We start from the raw sequence: 18648 nt of genomic DNA, 5'->3' as shown, positions 1-18648 counted from the left end.
CACATGCGCTTATCGATCATCTTGCAGAGGTTCAGGGTCTTGTCCGTAAGCTGCGCCCAACCCCGGTTCAGGACAATTTCAAAGATGGCGCGCATCAACCGGCCGGCCGACTGGGGAAAGAGAAAGCACTCCCTCTGGTAAGTCCCCGCTCTCCCCAGCCCTAATGAAGCCACGTGACACTTCATTACCTCAAGCTCTGAGGCACTTAGGCACACCACTCAGAAACAAAGTCCCCTCGTAATTACTGTTCCCCTTTCATACAGTAGATGCTTGCTGAACATAAAATAGAAAAATTCAGCTCAAGCTCACCGTACCTCTTAACTTAATGCTCACTGCATGATTTTAAAGCTTTGGCTCACTTAGCACTTAGGGATCTAGCAAGAGCTAGTGACTTGGCCTTAGAAGTAAAGACAAAACATAGCTAAGAGTCTTTTGCCGTTTCTGGATTTGTATCTGAGCCCAGTGGCCATAGAAATCATCCTCTGGAGGAAGCAGACACCATGTCTGTGGCTCTCCCCAAGCACTCTGATCTCTTAAGGCCCTACCTCTCTACACGCTCAAGGTCTGTGAAACAGAGTAGCCATAACAGACAAACATCAACCAACGAGCCAACTAGGGCAAAACCTGGCCTCCTTTCCCCCTCACTAAGGTCAGGCCACCTTTCTCCAAGACACACACCATCAGGGGCTGGAGCTGTTCGGGTCTCTTCTGGCAGTACCCCCTGCTCTCACCTGTGTAACATACACCATGTCCGCCATCAGTGCAAAGCCCTCCAACTTCAGCTGCGAGATAAAGGCTTGGAGCAGCACGTTGATCTGGAAAAAAGCAAGGTTGGCCAAAAGGTGGCCAATCATTGACTAGCCCAGTTCAAGAAAGCAAATCACATTTCTACTCTGGAGTACATGCCAGGTTAAGACCTTGCTTCAGAGGCATGAAATAATCATTATTCCACATAAAAAGAACATGCAGATGAATGCAAAAACTGGGAGAAACTCGAATTAGGTGGTTACACCACCACCTACTCCCTGGCCCGAGCAGGGGAGCGGGCCCACCTTCGCACTGGGCTCCTCGATGCTCTCCTTCACAGGGATGGGCACCCTCTCCAGCAATTTTTGCAGCTCCAGCTTCTCCTCCTGCCAAAAGAAGGAAACAGGTCATGGAAAAGCCAGGTGACCACACAGAGAACCCATCCAGCAACTCGGCAGTGGAGTACCAACCACCGGTCCCAACACGCTGGGGGGACTCACCTCTCTCACAGTGATGTTCTTGAACTCTGAGGACAAGGAGAAAACTCTGAAAAGCTCAATCTCACTCAGGGTGGGCTTCAGCAGCTGGTTGTAGGTCTGCACGGTATCATTGGTGATATAGTAGTGGCTGGCTATGCGGCCCAGTTCTGTCACCTACGAAGGAGGAACACTCAATCCAACAGCGATCACTGACAAGTGGCAACCTCTCACGGTGGACAGTGGGTGCCCCGGGTGCCCACTGGATGAATTCCCAGCAACAAAAGAGCCCGGCACACACATGAGGAAAGATGGTACAGTACACTGACCAATGATGAGCTGATGCCCATACAGAATAGACAGCTGAATTAGCTACCTCGACGCCAAGTGACAGAAAAGGAGGCACCAGCAGATTCTCATATACCATTTTGGAAGTTCCCAGATTCAAAAGTCACGGCCTAATCCCACCTGTTTTTCTACTGTTCCAAGCAATGGGCAATTAGGCAGCATCCGAACCAAGAACGCAATGTGAAAAACTGTCCCCTGGGGCTACTGCTTTTACTGAGACTTTTGCCTCCATCCCTCAGCGCACTCACCTGGAAGTTGCCTGTCTTCTTGTCATACTTGACCAGATTGTTCTTATCCAGCATCAAGGCAGCAGTATGAACCAGATCCAGTCGGCGCTGGTCCAGCAGAGGATCCCCCTTGAGGTCATCGTGAGAGATGCCATAGAGTGTTGGGGATCGGAGCATCCGGATATACAAGTAGGCATAGCCCAGCCAGTTCACTGCATCCTAAAAGGAGAGACAGCTCGTGGATCTTCGCGTGGAGAACTGATGTCCAAATGAAATGTTCCCGCAGATCACTTGCAAATTAATTCCCAACTATAAAAACGTGTATTATGTCATTTTCTGAAAGTTTTTAACATCCCATTACTAAAGAGACAGAGAATGCTTTCTGAGATCTTGGTAACAAGGGGAACTGCCTGCCACAGACTTGACAAGCTTCTGAGAGACTGCTTCCATCAAAGACGTGGGGCCCGGGAATGGAGGACCCTGGGCACTGGTGGCCCAAAGTGTCACAACGGAGACCATCCCACCCTTGGTACCCTGATTTCTCCCGAGAAAGCAAGAAGCACCAAAAGCAAAGCCCTTCCCTACCTTGGCATTCTGGACGTTACCCAGCACGATTTCGGCATTAAGCATGTCAGGCAACTTTGAAACCATCTGGCTCTCAATAGGAAGCTGCTGATTGAGGAGGGACAGGTAGTACTGTAGCTCCCCATGAGATGTGATCAGTATGCCTTCACCCTTGGTGTCATACTGGGGTCTTCCAGCACGTCCCAGCATCTAGGTCAGAAACCAAACCAAGAAGGTTGTGACCACAGAGCTTATGGATCTGTTCCCAGGCTTCTACAGAAGCCCACCTTCCTCCATCTGCTGCCTTTCTGGCCTCCTTCCATTTTATACACGGTAAACTTTTTCCAATTGAAAATAACCTCAAAGGCTCTATACCTGCAGAATGTCCAGTGCCCCTAGTTCTGTCCAGCGCCCCTTCTCTGGACTGTACACCTGGGTGCCTTTGATGATGACTGTATGTGCAGGGAGATTCACGCCCCAAGCCAGCGTTGCTGTGGAAACTAAGACCTACAGAAGCAAGGCAAGGTAATAAGGAAAACAGATGTTACCACCAGAGGGTTAGTATCCCCAAGACCTCCAGGAAACCGGCCTCAGAGCTTCTAGTGCGACTGAGGTAGGCCCCACACTTGTCAACATAACACTGGAACAAAGGCGGAAGGAGTCCTTAGTTTCTATTCAAGCCAGTAACATTTCATGGTTCTAAAGATATTTAACTGGCCAAAGTGTAGGCCAATGTTAACCAACTTAAGATTACTAGACAATCAGGAATACACCCTATCCTGAGAGAGAACAAACAAGGTCCTAACTTCATGAGGTCCCGCTTGGCGGTATCTGGAGTCGCAGAACATGCTTCCTCTGTCATGCTTCTCAGATACTTTCCTAAATCACTCACCTTTCCTCATGCAGTATGTAAAGAGCTAGGAGGGGCGGCACAACACTCTGTCTACTGTACTCCCACGACCCCTGACCTGGCTTACCTGAGCCAGAAACAAAGCACCGGGCACAAACGTCTGGCATTTGACTTTCAGGTCTTCTGAAGCCTGCACTTTGCCCACCCTCACCTGAATGTGTTTATCAGCGAAAAGATCCTCTACAAGTGTCCGGTCAACTCTGGTCATGCCCGCATGATGAATAGCAAAGCCGTACGGCAGAAGATCCTTCAGCTCCAGGTTCTGTGGAACAGTAAAAGAAAAGGAGAGGAGGTGAGCCTCATTGGGAGAACGCTGCAGAGACTGAGCAGATCTCTTCACAGGAGACCCTGCCCCTTAGCCTAGTCCACAAAACCAGACAGACCCAGCCAACTGACCTTAACCTGTCTGAAACAACAGGCCCACAGTGCAGTCAAAGACTGTCTGGACAGCCTTGGATTGAGCCAGCTACCAGGCAGAAAACAGAGAACTGGGCCTGTCTCTCCTCACCTTGCACTGCTCAGCTTCTGTTCTAAGGACTTCTGTGGAGGCTGAGCCCTCTCTCAGAAACAGACCTAGAGTGTCCTTCTCTAGGCACATGTCCCGGATGGCCCTGGCCGTCTTCCCAGTCTCTTTCCGGGAGTGGACAAACACCAGGACCTACGGAAAAATCACTGTTTAAGAGACACAGCTACCACAGTCACTCCTATGGCCCTGAGGCACCAGCAGCAGGAAGCAGAGGCTACACCATTTTGAGGTGAGAAACCGAGCTCTAGAAAAGGAGCAATGGCAGGAACGTATACTGATTCAGACGCCGACAAGACCCTATGTGAATCAAACTACAAAGGAGCGTGGCAGAGCCCTGTAGCTGGGAAACTAAGCTAACTCTTATGCACTCTACCTTTGAAACCACTTTTAAACATAGTAAGGATGGAAATTCAGGAATCTCAACTACAAATTTTGTGTTCAGGTACCTGAGGGGACTATAAGCCACCTGAGGAATGTGTCTGCAAAGTAACAGCTGAAATGTTGTATTAAATGATGGGCAATAGCCTCTAAAAAAGGGCCGAGGAACTAAGTCTCAGGATGAGACTAGTACCATTTGGTAGGAAAGTCAGTCAAGTATTTAGCCCTAGAAAAGATACGTCTCTTCATTTAAATTCAAATGCTTTTTATATGACAAAAATCTATACATGACCTGTAGCTTTTCCTTAGTTTGTGTCTTGGTGAACTTGACTAAACTGTGCTCAATTAAAAAATTATAATATCTTTTCCAGTAAAATGCTCTAATTTTTAATTTTCACCTTTATTTATACTGTGTTACATTTTTAGTGTCAGCCACCCAAATCTGTTGTGGCAGGATCCCTGATAATACAGACAGACAGACTGATTATCCACACCTGGGGATTTCTTTTGGGGAGTTTTTAAATTACAAATTCAGTTTTTTATAATGGTTACAAGACTGTACAGGTTATCTATTTCATCTAGGCTAAGTTTTGATAGTTGGTATTTTTTGAGGAATTGGCCCATTTCTTCTAGGTTGTCAAAATTTACATGTAAAATTCTTCATGTATTCCTTTAATATCCTTTCACTGGCTACATATTCGAAGGCAATATCCCATTTTATTCCTAATATTGGTGATCTCTGTTGTGTCTTCTATTTCTGTCAATCTTGCCTGACTATAAGTCAAAAATTCAAAAGAACGGAGTTCAACAGGAAACCACAGACAGACCTGATTTTTTCCAGCATGTTCCATGATTTTCTCATAGACTATTTCATTCATGATCTGGAAACGCTTGATAGCTTTTTTCTCTGTGATACCCACATAAGTCTGTTCCAGAGGCACGGGGCGGAAGCTAGAAGTTCAACAGTTAGACAAATGAGGCTTCTGGCATAGAAAACTGGGGAAATAAAATCATTTTCACTGCCCAGAAACGATACTCCTTTCTGGATTCACACCATGTTAAACCCAAAGACCTTCTAATACTCAATCCAACAAAGCTCCTTGAAAAAGGGGAAGGGCAACAGGAAGGTCACCCTGGTTAAACTTCTCCCGCTTTTTCTCATACCTGTTGTCAAAGTAGAAGAGGCCTTTGGCAGGATCAACACGCAGGAAGGTAGCCACATCTTCATAGTTGGGGAGGGTGGCACTAAGACCGATGAGTCGGACATCCTCCTGGGTCATCTCAATGTTTCGAATGGCCCTGGCCACCAAAGCTTCTAAGACAGGACCTCTGTCATCGTGGAGAAGATGGATCTCATCCTAAGATGGATGAGGGGGCCACAAATTACCTCTAGGACCAGAAAAATGGAGCCCTCTTTCCAGAGAACAGTCCTGTCTTGTACTATGTACCAGATATGCCAAATAAGGAAGAAAAGAGATCCCAGCAAGAGAAACCCAAAGGGTGAGACAACATTCACTAGGAAACACCCCAGGAAATACCATGCTGTGACCATGGGGCTGTGTTGCTAGTTTAGTGAAACATATGCTTTAACGCAAGAAAATCTGATGCTTTAGGTCAATGAGCTCACAACTTCAAAGATAAAATTTCTTTACTGAAATGAAGCTTCTGTGCGGACCGTATTTCTATCACACAAGGCTTCACCTCTGCACAGTCATCCTTACTACTCTGTACTTGCAAAATGCATCATGAATCAAAGGATGAGCTCACATAGCCTAATGCAGTGCTGTCTGAATTTCAGCATGCAGCAGGGCATATCACTAAAAAGTAGATCAAGCCCCAGGGGCTCTGCGCTGAGATTCTCTCCCTCCCTCTCCCTCTAGCTCCCCTGGCTCACGTTCTCTCTCAATAAATAAGTATCTTAAAAAAAAAAAAATTATATTTTAGTAGGTGTGGAATGGGGCCAGATACTCTGCCTGTAACAAGACTTTGAACTGGGGCGCCTGGGTGGCTCAGTGGGTTAAGCCTCTGCCTTCGGCTCAGGTCATGATCTCAGGGTCCTGGGATGGAGCCCCGCATTGGGCTCTCTGCTCAGCAGGGAGCCTGCTTCCTCCTCTCTCTGCCTGCCTCTCTGCCTACTTGTGATCTCCCTCTCTCTGTCAAATAACAAAATAAAAAAATAAAAGACGCTGAACTAGCAAGGCTCAAAAGCAGGGGTCGGCAATCAGTATCTTGGGCTTGTGGGCCATAAAATCTCTGCTACAAATAGAACTGAACCTTGTACAACGCAGGGGGTTAGGGTGCTCCACATAGTCAATCTACTCATAACTTTCATTCCCCCAAAACTGAACTACAAAAAGCCTACCCTTTACCAGAAGTTTTATAATAACATACATAGTCAGCTAACATGTACTTCATATGTGTTACATACTATGTTCTTACAACAAAGTATGCTAAAAAAAGTACTTAAAAATATAAAGAAAAACACATTTACAATACAATACTATATTTACCTTTAAAAAATCAATATACAAGTGGACTCATACAGATCAAGCTTGTGTTATTCAAGAGTCCATTAGACTTAACTCGGTCAATGCAGCAGAAAAGCAGCTGTAAACCCCATGTAAATAAATGGGTACGGCTGTATTCCAAAACCAGGAGCCAGAGTCAGCCAACCCCTGCTCTACGATACTGAAAATCAACACGCAAGATCTCCTTCCACTCTCCCAGACAACTTAGGGAAACTACACTCAGACTCAAAGTCACTTTTGCCTGTGTGCTTCTGTGTATATGGAACACAATCTCCTGACTCCTTCCTCATTCCCTGAGAATGGATTATTCATTTATAAAGCCTTTAATATCCTGGGAAGACACAATCAGTTATGTCTGTTGACATTCATTTCAAAATACTCCAGACATAAAAAGGACATGAGGAACAACATGGCAAATACCATGCACATCCTCGGAAATTCTTCAATTAAGTGCAAACTTTCATTTAATGGTAACAGCAATGCTGACAACAGCTGTCACCATACAGGCTAGTGACTGGAAGAAAGCACGGAAGGAATGGTTAGCATTAAAACCCACCTCAATTGGTTAAGCATCCCACCCTTGATTTCAGCTCAGGTCATGAGATCCAGACCCATGGTGGGCTCTGTGCTCCGTGGGGTGTCTGCTTGAGATTTTCTCTCCCCCAACCCCCACCCCTCCCTGCTCACTCGCTCACTCTCTTAAATGAATAAATAGATCTCTAAAAAAAAAAAAAAAATCCCAACAAACCCTCCTTGACCAGGCCTGGTCTCTATATCCCCAAGTACTCCCTGCTCACCAGAATGATGAGCCGCACGAGCTGGGTGTAGGTGCGCTCCCCACCCTTGCGAGTAATGATGTCCCACTTCTCGGGTGTGCAGACGATGATCTGAGTGGCGCTGATTTCCTCCTTGCAGAGCTGGTGGTCACCAGTCAGTTCCGCAACAGTGATGCCATAGGTGGCCAGGCGCTAGGTGGAGGAGAGGCACATCAGGCAAAAATGCTTGAAGGGGGCCTTGCCATCACACTTTGGGAAGTCTGAGAGGAAGGTACTGGAAGGAGGTATCAACCCAACAGGGAGATATCAAGTGAATTAGACTGATCCTACAAACCCGTATATCTGAAACAAATCAAGTTCTCTTTCAGCAAACAAAGCAGTGATGCCCCAGGCCCATCCCCAATACCTCTCCACCCCCTTACCTTTCCGAAACTGCCCACCATCTCCTGCACCAGAGACCGCATGGGAGCGATGTAGATGATCTTGAAGTCATCCACGTTGATAGTGCCGTCCATGTTAATGTGCTTCCCTATCTCTCGGAGCATACACATCAGGGCCACGTTGGTCTTACCTGCACCCTAAGGTGGAAGTCAAGGATGAGAAGGTCTGCTCCCTGCCCTCACTTCCCCAGGCTTATCACCAAAACAGACACAAGAGCATGTCGTGGGAATTGTATCTGACTGTTTAACATCTCTTCCGTCAGAGAAGAAAGAAGTCGGGGCTGGCTGAGGAGGTGCTATGGATGGACATGGCTGAAGACGAATGATCTCGCCACAGGAAACAGCGGCACTTTCCGCCAGAGCAGAGCGGCCAGGGTGATGCTTACGGTAGGCGCACACAGCAGCAGGTTCTCATCTGTCTCCAGCGCAGCACGGTAGAGTTTACTCTGGATCCTATTCAGGGTTTTGAAGCCCTCGAAACCGGCCTGGGCATATTTCGGCAGCTTCTCCACGGGAAGCAGTTGCTAGAAGAAAGAAACGCCATTCATGTCCTGCTGGCAGTGCCCTGGCGCAGGCCGTTTTGGTGGGATGGCCAGGACCGCACCTCCTGGCACCGCCCCCCACATCACTCTCCGCTGACCGAGATTCACTACTGTCCCCCAGACTTGCGATCAAAACACAGGGACCGCTGAAGCAGCTTCCACATCACAGATACACCATCGATGAGACAAGGCCACATTTTGGCCAATGGGCTAAAATTAAAATCTAAGCTGAAAGGGAGGTGAAAACTGAAGAAAATGGAGAAAAGCAATTCGCTCACTTCTTCCGAACCGAAGGGCTTGGGCTTCAGAGCAGGCACGTGCACCTCTTCGTAGCCCTTGCGCTGGCGACGGAAGGACCCATCAGGAAGCTGACAACGTTTATTGGCCATGAAGTGGCTCCCCTGGGTAAAAACCAGGTCCTCCAAGTCCAGAACCTGCCGTGGAGCCAGCGCCTGGGAGTATAAAAAAAACACAAAATGAGTGAGGTGAAAAAATGCATTTCCCATCCAGAAGCGCCTTGGAAATTACCCTGGACTTACCTCTCCACCCTGGTCCAGATCCATGGTTTCCAAGTCCGTGTCCATCCGGGATTGACGCACTCGCTCTCTCCGGGACCTTTCCTCCTGCAATGGGGAAAGGCAAAAGAACAACAATTCATCACCACTGCAGGTTCTGGTCCCTTTTAGTCCCTGCTTAGCTAAGCCTGACTCACGGGTGCTGACCAGTAAGTCCCAAAACAGAAAGGCAGTCCTTTATGTTCAGACACTTGCCACGGGGACCACCAGAATGATGAAAGCAAGTGAACAGCTTTAAAGGGACAATGCAGGTGGGCCTTGGAGGCTCAGTTGGTTAGGCATCTGATTTTGGCTCGGGTCATGATCTCAGGGTCCTGGGATCGAGCCCCATATCAAGATCCCTACTCAGTGGGAGTCTGTGGTCTCTCTCCAACTGCCCTTCCCTCCACTCATGGGTGCGCGCACTCTCCTCTCTCTCAAATGAATAAGTAAAATCTTAAAAGACAAAAACAAAAAAAAAAAACTTTCCTCTAAAAAAAAATATATATATATATATATAAAAGGGCCATGCATACTGCAGGGATTTCAAAAGTAGATGTTCAACAATTCAGCATCAAGGACTAACCCTAAGGGTAGAAGTGTGGGTTCTGTGTTCAGCCAACATGTGTTCTATCCCTGCATTTTCAAGATACCATGATTTACTGTGTAAACCATGAAAGGCCCATGGTGCTGGTGAAGACGGCAGCCAGCCCGCCATCTCCTGACCACACCAATGTGAGTGTGTTAATTCTAATTTGTACGTGACAAACCTCAAAGAATCCAGAGAAATACTTTACTTCTTCAACCCCCCGTTTTTAAAGATTTTATTTAAGAGAGAGGGTGCACACAGAGCGAGAGGGAGAGAGAGAGAGTGCACGCAAGCAGGGGAGGGAGAGGGCAGAGGGAAAAGCCGACTCTCCACTAAGTGGAGAGCCTGACTCCGGGCTCCACCCCAGGACCCTAGGATCATGACCTGAGCCAAAGGCAGACACTTAATGACTGAGCTACCCTGGTACCCCTCAATCCCCCCTTGTAGTAGGAATTCAGCTTTACGCTACTATTTTTCTGAGAGAGAGAACGTACATGAATGACAGGGCCAGAGGGAGAGAAAATCCCAAGCAGGCTCTACACTCAGCTTAGAGCCCGACATGGGTCTCGATCTCAAGGCCCTGAGGAGCATGGCCTGAGAAGAAATCAAGAGTCAGACACACAACCAACTGAGGCACCCAGGCGCTCCTAAGCTACAATCTTCTAACTAATGTCTCTTTTCCAAAGCAAACACTCTAGCTCGGGACTCAGACAGATAAACCAACCCAGGTCTTACCCGGATCAGATCCTCCTTTTCAGTCTCGTGGAGCTGGTAGAGGAACTTGGAGAGCTCTGGATCGGCTTCCATCTTTCCCATGATCCTTTCCTTTTCGGCTTCACTCTGTGCACTGGCCAGTAAGGTACAGTATAAAACTGCCAAGAGCAAAAGGAAGAAAGGGAAGGTGAGCAGAAGGGGGCTGCGGTAGAAAGCAAGCTAACTCAAACAGGTGCCAAAGCTATGGAAGTTAAGCGTCTCCTTCACACACACACACACATATCACATACGTGCTCCAGAAAGGAACACTGTATACTCACTCATCATCCTGTGCTGTCGCAACACTTTAATAAAATCGAACGTGTTGAAACCAAGGAGCAGAACCAGCTGGTTCTCACACTCCCGATCATCACTGGCCGTCTGTAGAGAGAAGGTAACGCCACTAGTAAAAGCACAGCCATCTGCCTCATCCACTGTCCCATCTGCTGAAACACATACATGAGCACAAAACAACATCTTGGCCGTACCTTCAAGATCTCCAACACTTCATCTGCCTTCTTCTGGGACACAATGGCATCATCATAGAAGCGACTGAGCTGCCGCTGTAGCCAAAATGCATCAATATCCCGAGGGTGCAAATCCTTCTTCTTGGAACTCATCAGTTCCCCTGAGGCTACAAGCTACGGAAGTAACCGGGTTGTTAGCTCACACCATGTCTCCGTCTGTCCAACTGCTCTCCCATAATCCTGCAACAAAATTCTCCTTGCCACCCAGAGCCTACCAGCCTTTTGAGGACTTCCCAGAATTAAAATCAAAAACAAAAACAAAACAGGGAACCCTGTTATATCGAGTTTAGAAGCATACCAAACTAACATTTCGTCAACACATGCTTTTGGGAAGAATGAGTGACTGAAATCTTAATAAAATCAAGACGTTGAAAAGTTTATTAAGGGGACACCTGGGTGGCTCAGTCATTGAGCATCTGCCTTTAGCTCAAGTCATGATCCCAGTATCCTGGGATCAAAGCCCCATATCAGGCTCCCTGCTTGGCAGGAAGCCTGCTTCTCCTTCCCCGACTCCCCGCCTGTGTTCCCCCTCTCTAACTCTGTCAAATAAATAAATAAAAATTGAAAAAAAAGCTTAATATGGCTCCTATAAAAGGCTACCTTAGTAAGTTAATATATAACAGGACCTAAGTAGGAGAAACAAACACTACACGCAAAAATCGCCTAGCCTTGCAGCAAAGGGCAAGAAAGAGCCGTACTTACGTTAGCCGAAAGGGTGCAACGCACCACAGCCTCGTCCCCTTCCATGTCATCATCAGACGCCTCTTCTCGAACCTCTCCATACACATCTTCATCACCTTCCTACAAAAATAGCCCAACACCAATTCATGATTTGGAGGTGACCCTAACATCACAGACCCTCTCCCTTGAGACCCTTAAAATTAGCTCCATGGCTGGAACAATGGCTCTGGGGGGGGAAATAATCGCTTCCCGGAGCCAGGGTCAGCCTTATTCCAGAGTACAAGTAACTGAACGATCTCATTACCCTAAGGTCCACGGGTTCACGAGATGCTTCTACTCTCTCTTCTGCCTCTCCCCTTAGGCTGCCACAGTGACAACCAACTGGATCATGGTCTCTCTTGTATACGCACAATCAATAAATGAAAAAACAGAGCTATCAACTAACAGGAGGGAAGAACGATAAAGAAACTACGCTTTGGAAAACACACAGTGATCCAGAGATGTGGAGACCACTTAGCTGGCTCTCCACTATCTTTACTCACATTCTCTCACACTATAAGTACTCAGTACTTAGCACAGGATCGGGTTACACACTCTCTCACACTGTGAGTACTCAGTACTTAGCACAGGATCGGGTTACAAAGAGGTACTTAATTAGAAAACATTTGATAAATGAATGAATGCTACAAGTGAAACACTCCCCTGTAGTTTGTTGCCACTTTTTTTTTAAGTTTTAAGTAATCTGCACCCAATGTGGGGTTCGAACTTAAAACCCTAATATCCAGAGTTGCAAGCTCTACGGACTGCACCAGCCAGGCATCCCTAGTTAACCGGATTTTATGATTTTAAATAGCAACAAACCTGGAGCACATGCAACTCTTAATCTCAGGGTTATGAATTCGAGCCCCATGCTGGGTGCAGAGATTACATAAAAGGAAACTTAAAAAAAAAAAAAAAAAATCCTATCATGGCACCTGGGTAGTGCAGTCAGTCAGCGACCCAACTCGATTTCAGCTCCGGTCATGATCTTGAGGGTCCTGGGATCATGCCCTAGGTCAGGCTCTGCACTCAGCATGGAGTCTGCTTGACATCATCTCTCCCTCTCCCTCTGCCCTCCCACTCATGCTCTCTCACTCTTTCTAAAAAAATAAATAAATCTTTAAAAAATAATCCTATTAACTACACTGCAGGAAGCAGCTTAGCAGTCATCCACTTCAGGCATCTTATTTAGCAGATGGAGGAGGAACAAGCAAAATGACCTGCCCGAGATACAGGGCCAAACTTCAGATCTCATGGCTCCCAGCTGCAGGCTCTTTCCTCTGACTCTCTTGTGCTACCCCTGCTTCTGGTCTTACTTAGCGTATGAGATTTTGAGGCCAACACCTTCCCTGAGGCAAACTTGCCCACTGAGAACCATAAAGCAACTCTGAAAAGTTTTTCAAGTGTCCCACTTGTACCTATTTAGTTATATTCAAGAATTCTGATGAGCTGGTAAATTTTATCGGCTGCTACAACTGTTACTTAGACAACCATGAACGTAACAGGCCCATGCTCCTGGGCCAATGCGCATGATTTGGCAACTGGCAGCAGGACACAATACTGAAAGTGGACAATTCCCACAGTAAGATTGAAATGGAATAAAACATAGTGGTGTACACCCTTGATGAAGGTATACAATGTACTTTTTGTCTTTCTTTTTGCTGATCCACTTGGTTGGTTTTAAAGTATTGTTATGTTTACATTTATAAGCATAAATTTGCTTTATAAATCCCTAAAGATAACCGTAGCAAATTTTTAGCAGAATAACATTTATGGGGTGCCTGGGAGGCTCAGTTGTTAAGCATCGCCTTCGGCTCAGATCACAATCCCAGGGCCCTGGGATCAAGCCCCGCATCAGGCTCCCTGATCAGCAGGAAACCTGCTTCTCCCTCTTCCAGTCCCCGTTTGTGTTCCCTTTCTCGCTATGTCTCTGTCAAATAAATAAATAAAACCTTAAAAAAAAAAAGAAGAGTAACATTTATGCCCAAAGCTGACACCCACACAACACTGTAAAAATTTATCTGGCTTAAGCTAGGGAGCTTCTTTACACCAGAAGTGGTCCCCTCACCTTAACACTATAACCAATAATGGGTCGGTTTGCTTTATCACTCACCTCCTCATCAGACTCAAACTGAACATTCACACCATATGTCTCATCAATGTTGTCATCTGCAACAATAAGGGATTGGAAAAAGACAATAGTAAATTAGTGAAATGAGGCACTATGGAGCGAATTCCTCCCCAACTACCTGACCTACCCAGCCTCACTACCTATCTATGGTCTCAGGACCCAGAGATGAAGACACTTAACATAAAAGAGTCATTCATACTGCCACCACTAAGGCCTTCTCTAACCCACTAACCTTGGACACAGCCCCACACTGCTTGAACCACCTGAGCACACCCCACACCCACCCCCACCCCCACACAGGCTCTGCGTAGGTTTTCCCCTAGGTTCTATACAAAAGGTCTTAAGAACAAGAAACAGCTGTTATAATCTATGGACTTGGATTCATATATCACAAGTTCTCAAACGCCCAACGTTATGGGAACTCAAGGACACATTCAGAGGTTTTAATGATTGAGGCTTAAAAATCAAGTTTAGAGATCAAAAGCAACCACTTAATATGATATGGACATAAAGAGCTCAGTTACCCATATTCTGGATTTCCTTGTCTCCACCATAGTCTGTGATCTTTTTGCCCAAGTTCACTAACACATGGTATCTGGTATCATCTGTCTGACCCAACAGCAGGTCTATCTCCTTTCTTCTTTCCTTGTCCCGAAGCTTTTCATTCTTTAGAACAGCTAGAACTTCATCAGCTGCCCCACAAAGGATATCACGTGGCTGGTGGCAAAAAAAAAAATAATAATAATTTAGAACAAGACAGAGAACATCACTGGCCAGCTTTATCTAACAATGGGATATGAAGACCCACGCCTCTTTAAAACCTGAATACAGGTTCTGACCATTTTCATTACTATTAGCTAAAAAACACTCCAACTGCAGGAAAACCCATCTGTTTTTAAAAAGATTAGGCAGGTGGTCACAGGAAGTAGGCCCCAGCTTCCACAACAGTCTGGCGCATTTCTCCAGTCGACAGAGACACTGCTCAGGGCTCCTCCAGCCCACAAAGCTTTTGGTAATTCTTCATCCTTGCCAGAGCCTCTGAGACTCGTAAAGACCCTTAATCTAATCCCACATGTATAACGGTCAAGAGCATGGATTCCGGATATAGAACACCCAGGCTCATATGGTGGCCCTAACGAGTACTACCTCTGTGACATGGGAGAATTACCTAACTACTCTTTGCCTTTTATCTCTCGCTGATAAAATGGAAAATGAGTATTAATCGCACCTAGTCACAGAGCTAACGTGAGGACTGAAAGCAAGCACGAAAGGGGAGTGTTCACTAAATATCAGCCACTTCTACAAACTGCTATGGCCCATGCAGAAAAATCCACAGACAAGGTTCTTCTGGGACCTCCCCACTGTGACTCTCTCCTTCTCCAAAAACGCAGCTTCACCCTCTGGCTTCCTCACCTGGTCTCCAAGGGCAGCCTGGATGAAGCTGAGCAGCACCTCATAGGTCTCCCGGGTCTCTTTAGTCTTGGGCTTATAGATGATGCCCACCATCTCATCGATGCCCTCGGACAGCAGGGTATAACCCTTCATCTTGTTAATGTCATGTCGGTCCTCATCACGCTTTCTTCGCCTAATGAACACATGATGTTTAACAAGCACAACTACATCCCAAAAGGCAAAACTAAATCAAGCCTACCCTCCTCTCCTCAGCTTCATGGCACACAGGTAATATTTAAAAACATGAATCTGGGGCACCCGGGTGGCTCAGTGGGTTAAGCCTCTGCCTTTGGCTCAGGTCATGATCTCAGGGTCCTGGGACCCAGCCCCGCATGGGGCTCTCTGCTCAGAAGGGAGCCTGCTTCCCTCTCTCTCTCTGCCTGCCTCTCTGCCTACTTGTGATCTCTATCAAATAAATAAATAAAATTAAAAAAAAAAAAAACATGAATCTGTACTTCAGCAAATGATTCCCATTCGGCCATCTTTTTTTTTTTTTTTTAAGATTTTATTTATTTGAGAGAGTGAGAGAGACAAAGAGCACGAGCAGGGGGAGGGGAAGAGGGAGACGGAGACTCCCCATTGAGCAGGGAGCCCAATATGGGACTCGATCCCAGGACCCCAGGATCATGACCCAAGCCAAAGGCAGAGGCTCAACTGAGCCACCTAGGTATCCCCTCCACTAGGCCATCTTTATGGGAACACAGTAACAGGACGGGAATCCTTTGTTATTCTCTTTAGATCCAACAGACGTTGCAATGAGACAGCCTCCTCATTCATTTCAAAAAGGACAACCCTTCTTACTTGGCATGACAACACTATTTAATCAAATTTTGACTTGCGACCTCTCACATACATTTTCTTTTTCCAGCCAGAGAAAGAGGCTCCAAAAGAATCTACTGCCATTGATTCCCAACAAATTATAACAAGCCTGGAAAAGGAAGCCATAATCTGCAAAGTGGAGAACCAGTAATGTATTAACTCATTCCAAATATATCTAATCAAGGGGGCCTGGCTGGCTCAGTCGAAAGAGCAAACAACTCGATCCTGGAGTTGTGGGTTCAAGCCCCATGCTGCAGAAATTACTTAAAAATAAAATCTTCAAACAAACAACCCAAATATAACCAATTAAAACTGGGCCTACCAATTTTCAAGACTTCATCATGAGAGAGAAGAAAGAGACAAAGATATCAGGGATTTCAAAATATAAAGAAGAAGTAAAGTTCAATGATCATTTCAGTTTTGAAATATATCCCCCAAAAGGAAAAAAAAAAAAAACCACAAAACACAACAAAAAACAAAAAAACAAACAACCTGTCTTTCATATTATGGATACTTCAATATTAGTCCACACCAATGAAAGCAGGAAGTGGGCAACATCAGAGGAAAGAAGCAGTGGTGGGAAGTTTATAAAGGAAAAAAAAGAGTTAATGAGACAGGGAATAGCAAGGGTCTTGAAAATACCATGGAAAAAATTAAGATCTCCCTATGGATCAGAAGCAATTATATTAGAAAAAGATTTAAAAGTCGTTTTCTCAGGGCGCCTGGGTGGCTCAGCTAGTTAAACGTCCGACTTGTGATTTTGGCTCAGGTCATGATCTCAGAGTGGTGGGATCATGCCCTGAGTTGGCTATTGCTCAGCAGGGAATGTGTCTGTCCCTCTCCCTCTGCTCCTACCCCTGCTCTGTCTCCCAAATAAATAAGGAAATAAATAAAATCATTATAAAAGTTGTTTTCTCACTTCAGTACTCATCCTGCACTAAACATTTTGGCAAAAACACTGCTCAAATGCTCAAGAAAAGGTGGATTTTGTATCCCAAAAAAATCATTTTCTCCTTGATACTCACTTGGCTCTTCTTTCCTCCTGCATCTGTGGTTTGGTCCGTTGAGCCTTATCTCCCATCCGGGTGCCCTCCAACTTCCCAACCAGGGACAGCACCTCTCCCGTGGGTTCATCCCGCCGGGTCCGATCAATGAGAGAGCGGTCAGCTTGGAGGACAAGATTCGAGTTCTGAAAAGATCACAATGTTATCCAAGTACTGACAGGAGTAGGACCACTTCCTGTATCACGGGAATACGACTTGATAATATCAAAGTCAGTAAGAACTGCAGCAACTAAGTGCTGATAAGCACATTCGGAATAAGAGATTTTCCTCAAGATGAAAGAGAGCCACACAACTGCACACGAGGAAAGAGCGATCAAATCAACTGAACGATTCTGGCTCCTAACACTGCCCGCGATAACCCACACCTGGGAAAAGTGCTGGCACGCTGGGGGTGACACAAAAGGGGGAGGGTATGGAGCCGAGACAGGGAACAAACACTCCTAGCAGAGCTCTTAGCCTATCCCGCCCGCCTTAGTCCCTACAGGGGTTATTCATGTCGCCATGTACCCCCACCTTCTCCCGGATCTGAATTCGACTCCGTTTTCGTGGTTCACCTGCAGGCCTTCAGACTAGAACCTCCGCCTCCCGCTCCCCAATGGGTTTCCTAGCTTGGGTCTTTCCCCGAGCCCACACGCACCGCCTTGTACTCGTACTGCAGGCTACGGGCGGTCACATCCGCCATGGCCGCTGCTGTTCGGGGATCTCAGAGTCCGCTCCCCTCACCGCACGCTACCAAAACCGTTGCTGCCCGCTCCCGCTCCTCCGCAACAACGCAGGACGGACGCACAGGAGAAGGAAAAAGAAGAGCCCCTTCCGCTTCCGGGTCGCGCGCCAGAAGTGTGGGTGGGGCGTGTCTCTGGTGAGCGTACGGAGCTGACCCGCGGCCTTCTGGGTGGGTGGATGGGTGGGCGGGGCCGAATCGCCCGGATAGGCGAATCCGGTCACCCACCGACTCGGGCTCTGGCCACTTCTTGCGACTTCAGGCCCACCGCGGGTAGGTTGTCTTCGCGGTACTACTTCCAGGAGCCCTCACATCATAGCGAAACGTCCTCCTGCTTAGCCCCCTCTCCTCGCCCGAGAGCTTTTCTACCTGCTTCTTCCTCACTGGCCACCGTCCCGTGTAAGCTGTGCTGGCGAGGGGTGCCAGTCCGCTCCTTTTCCAGTTAAGGAACCCGAAGCACCCACCCAGCGAGAGATTTAAGAGTGTGTGTGAGAATTACTGGTATCCTCCTTTGGGTTTCAATTCCGTATTTAACAATTGAAAGAAAACGCTCACCCGTTCCACCTAAAACCCATACGTGTCAACAAGACCCTCCTGGGCAGGCCCGGACCCCCTATTTGCACCCAAATGTTTGTCTCATTCCTTCGCAGAGCCCAAGGTAGCTAGCTGCCCTCTTGGCAGGACTAGCTCCCTGAAGACAGTGACTTAATTTCTTCCTCAGCATCAGAGTCCCCGGGGCCAGGAGGCACCGCTGCCTTCCCACCCCGAGTTAACCAACCTGTTCTCGGCCTGTGGAATGACAACTACGAGCTGAACGTTACCTCACTTAGAGGCTGTTAAAAAAGGAATGAAAGGG

At 46.9% G+C, this 18648-nt stretch overlaps 1 protein-coding gene across 1 annotated transcript in view; it reads right to left on the bottom strand.

The window, feature by feature from the left end:
• The window catches only part of SNRNP200 (small nuclear ribonucleoprotein U5 subunit 200), a 29054-nt gene extending 11202 nt beyond the window's left edge, over positions 1-17852 (bottom strand). Inside the window, exons 1-25 of the mRNA XM_032843929.1 lie at positions 17709-17852; positions 17033-17196; positions 15150-15321; positions 14261-14453; positions 13719-13774; positions 11588-11686; positions 10847-10999; positions 10640-10739; positions 10341-10477; positions 9002-9085; positions 8741-8914; positions 8307-8444; positions 7903-8058; positions 7502-7672; positions 5341-5534; positions 5004-5127; positions 3781-3930; positions 3424-3534; positions 2738-2869; positions 2384-2572; positions 1820-2017; positions 1248-1400; positions 1053-1133; positions 732-815; positions 4-110 (exon numbers count right to left, since the gene is read on the bottom strand). Coding sequence (XP_032699820.1) covers positions 4-110; positions 732-815; positions 1053-1133; positions 1248-1400; positions 1820-2017; positions 2384-2572; positions 2738-2869; positions 3424-3534; positions 3781-3930; positions 5004-5127; positions 5341-5534; positions 7502-7672; positions 7903-8058; positions 8307-8444; positions 8741-8914; positions 9002-9085; positions 10341-10477; positions 10640-10739; positions 10847-10999; positions 11588-11686; positions 13719-13774; positions 14261-14453; positions 15150-15321; positions 17033-17196; positions 17709-17753 — 3365 coding nt within the window. The 5' untranslated portion in view covers positions 17754-17852. The remainder of the gene's footprint in view (positions 1-3; positions 111-731; positions 816-1052; positions 1134-1247; positions 1401-1819; positions 2018-2383; positions 2573-2737; positions 2870-3423; positions 3535-3780; positions 3931-5003; positions 5128-5340; positions 5535-7501; positions 7673-7902; positions 8059-8306; positions 8445-8740; positions 8915-9001; positions 9086-10340; positions 10478-10639; positions 10740-10846; positions 11000-11587; positions 11687-13718; positions 13775-14260; positions 14454-15149; positions 15322-17032; positions 17197-17708) is intronic.
• Between the last annotated feature and the right edge of the window lie 796 nt (positions 17853-18648).

Source organism: Lontra canadensis, unplaced genomic scaffold (assembly GCF_010015895.1).
Source record: "Lontra canadensis isolate GAN:19392208 unplaced genomic scaffold, GSC_riverotter_1.0 scaffold144, whole genome shotgun sequence".
In the NCBI taxonomy this organism is placed as follows: domain Eukaryota; kingdom Metazoa; phylum Chordata; class Mammalia; order Carnivora; family Mustelidae; genus Lontra; species Lontra canadensis.
The sequence above is the reverse complement of the archived record's forward strand: the minus strand, read 5'-3'. Positions and strand labels throughout refer to the sequence as shown.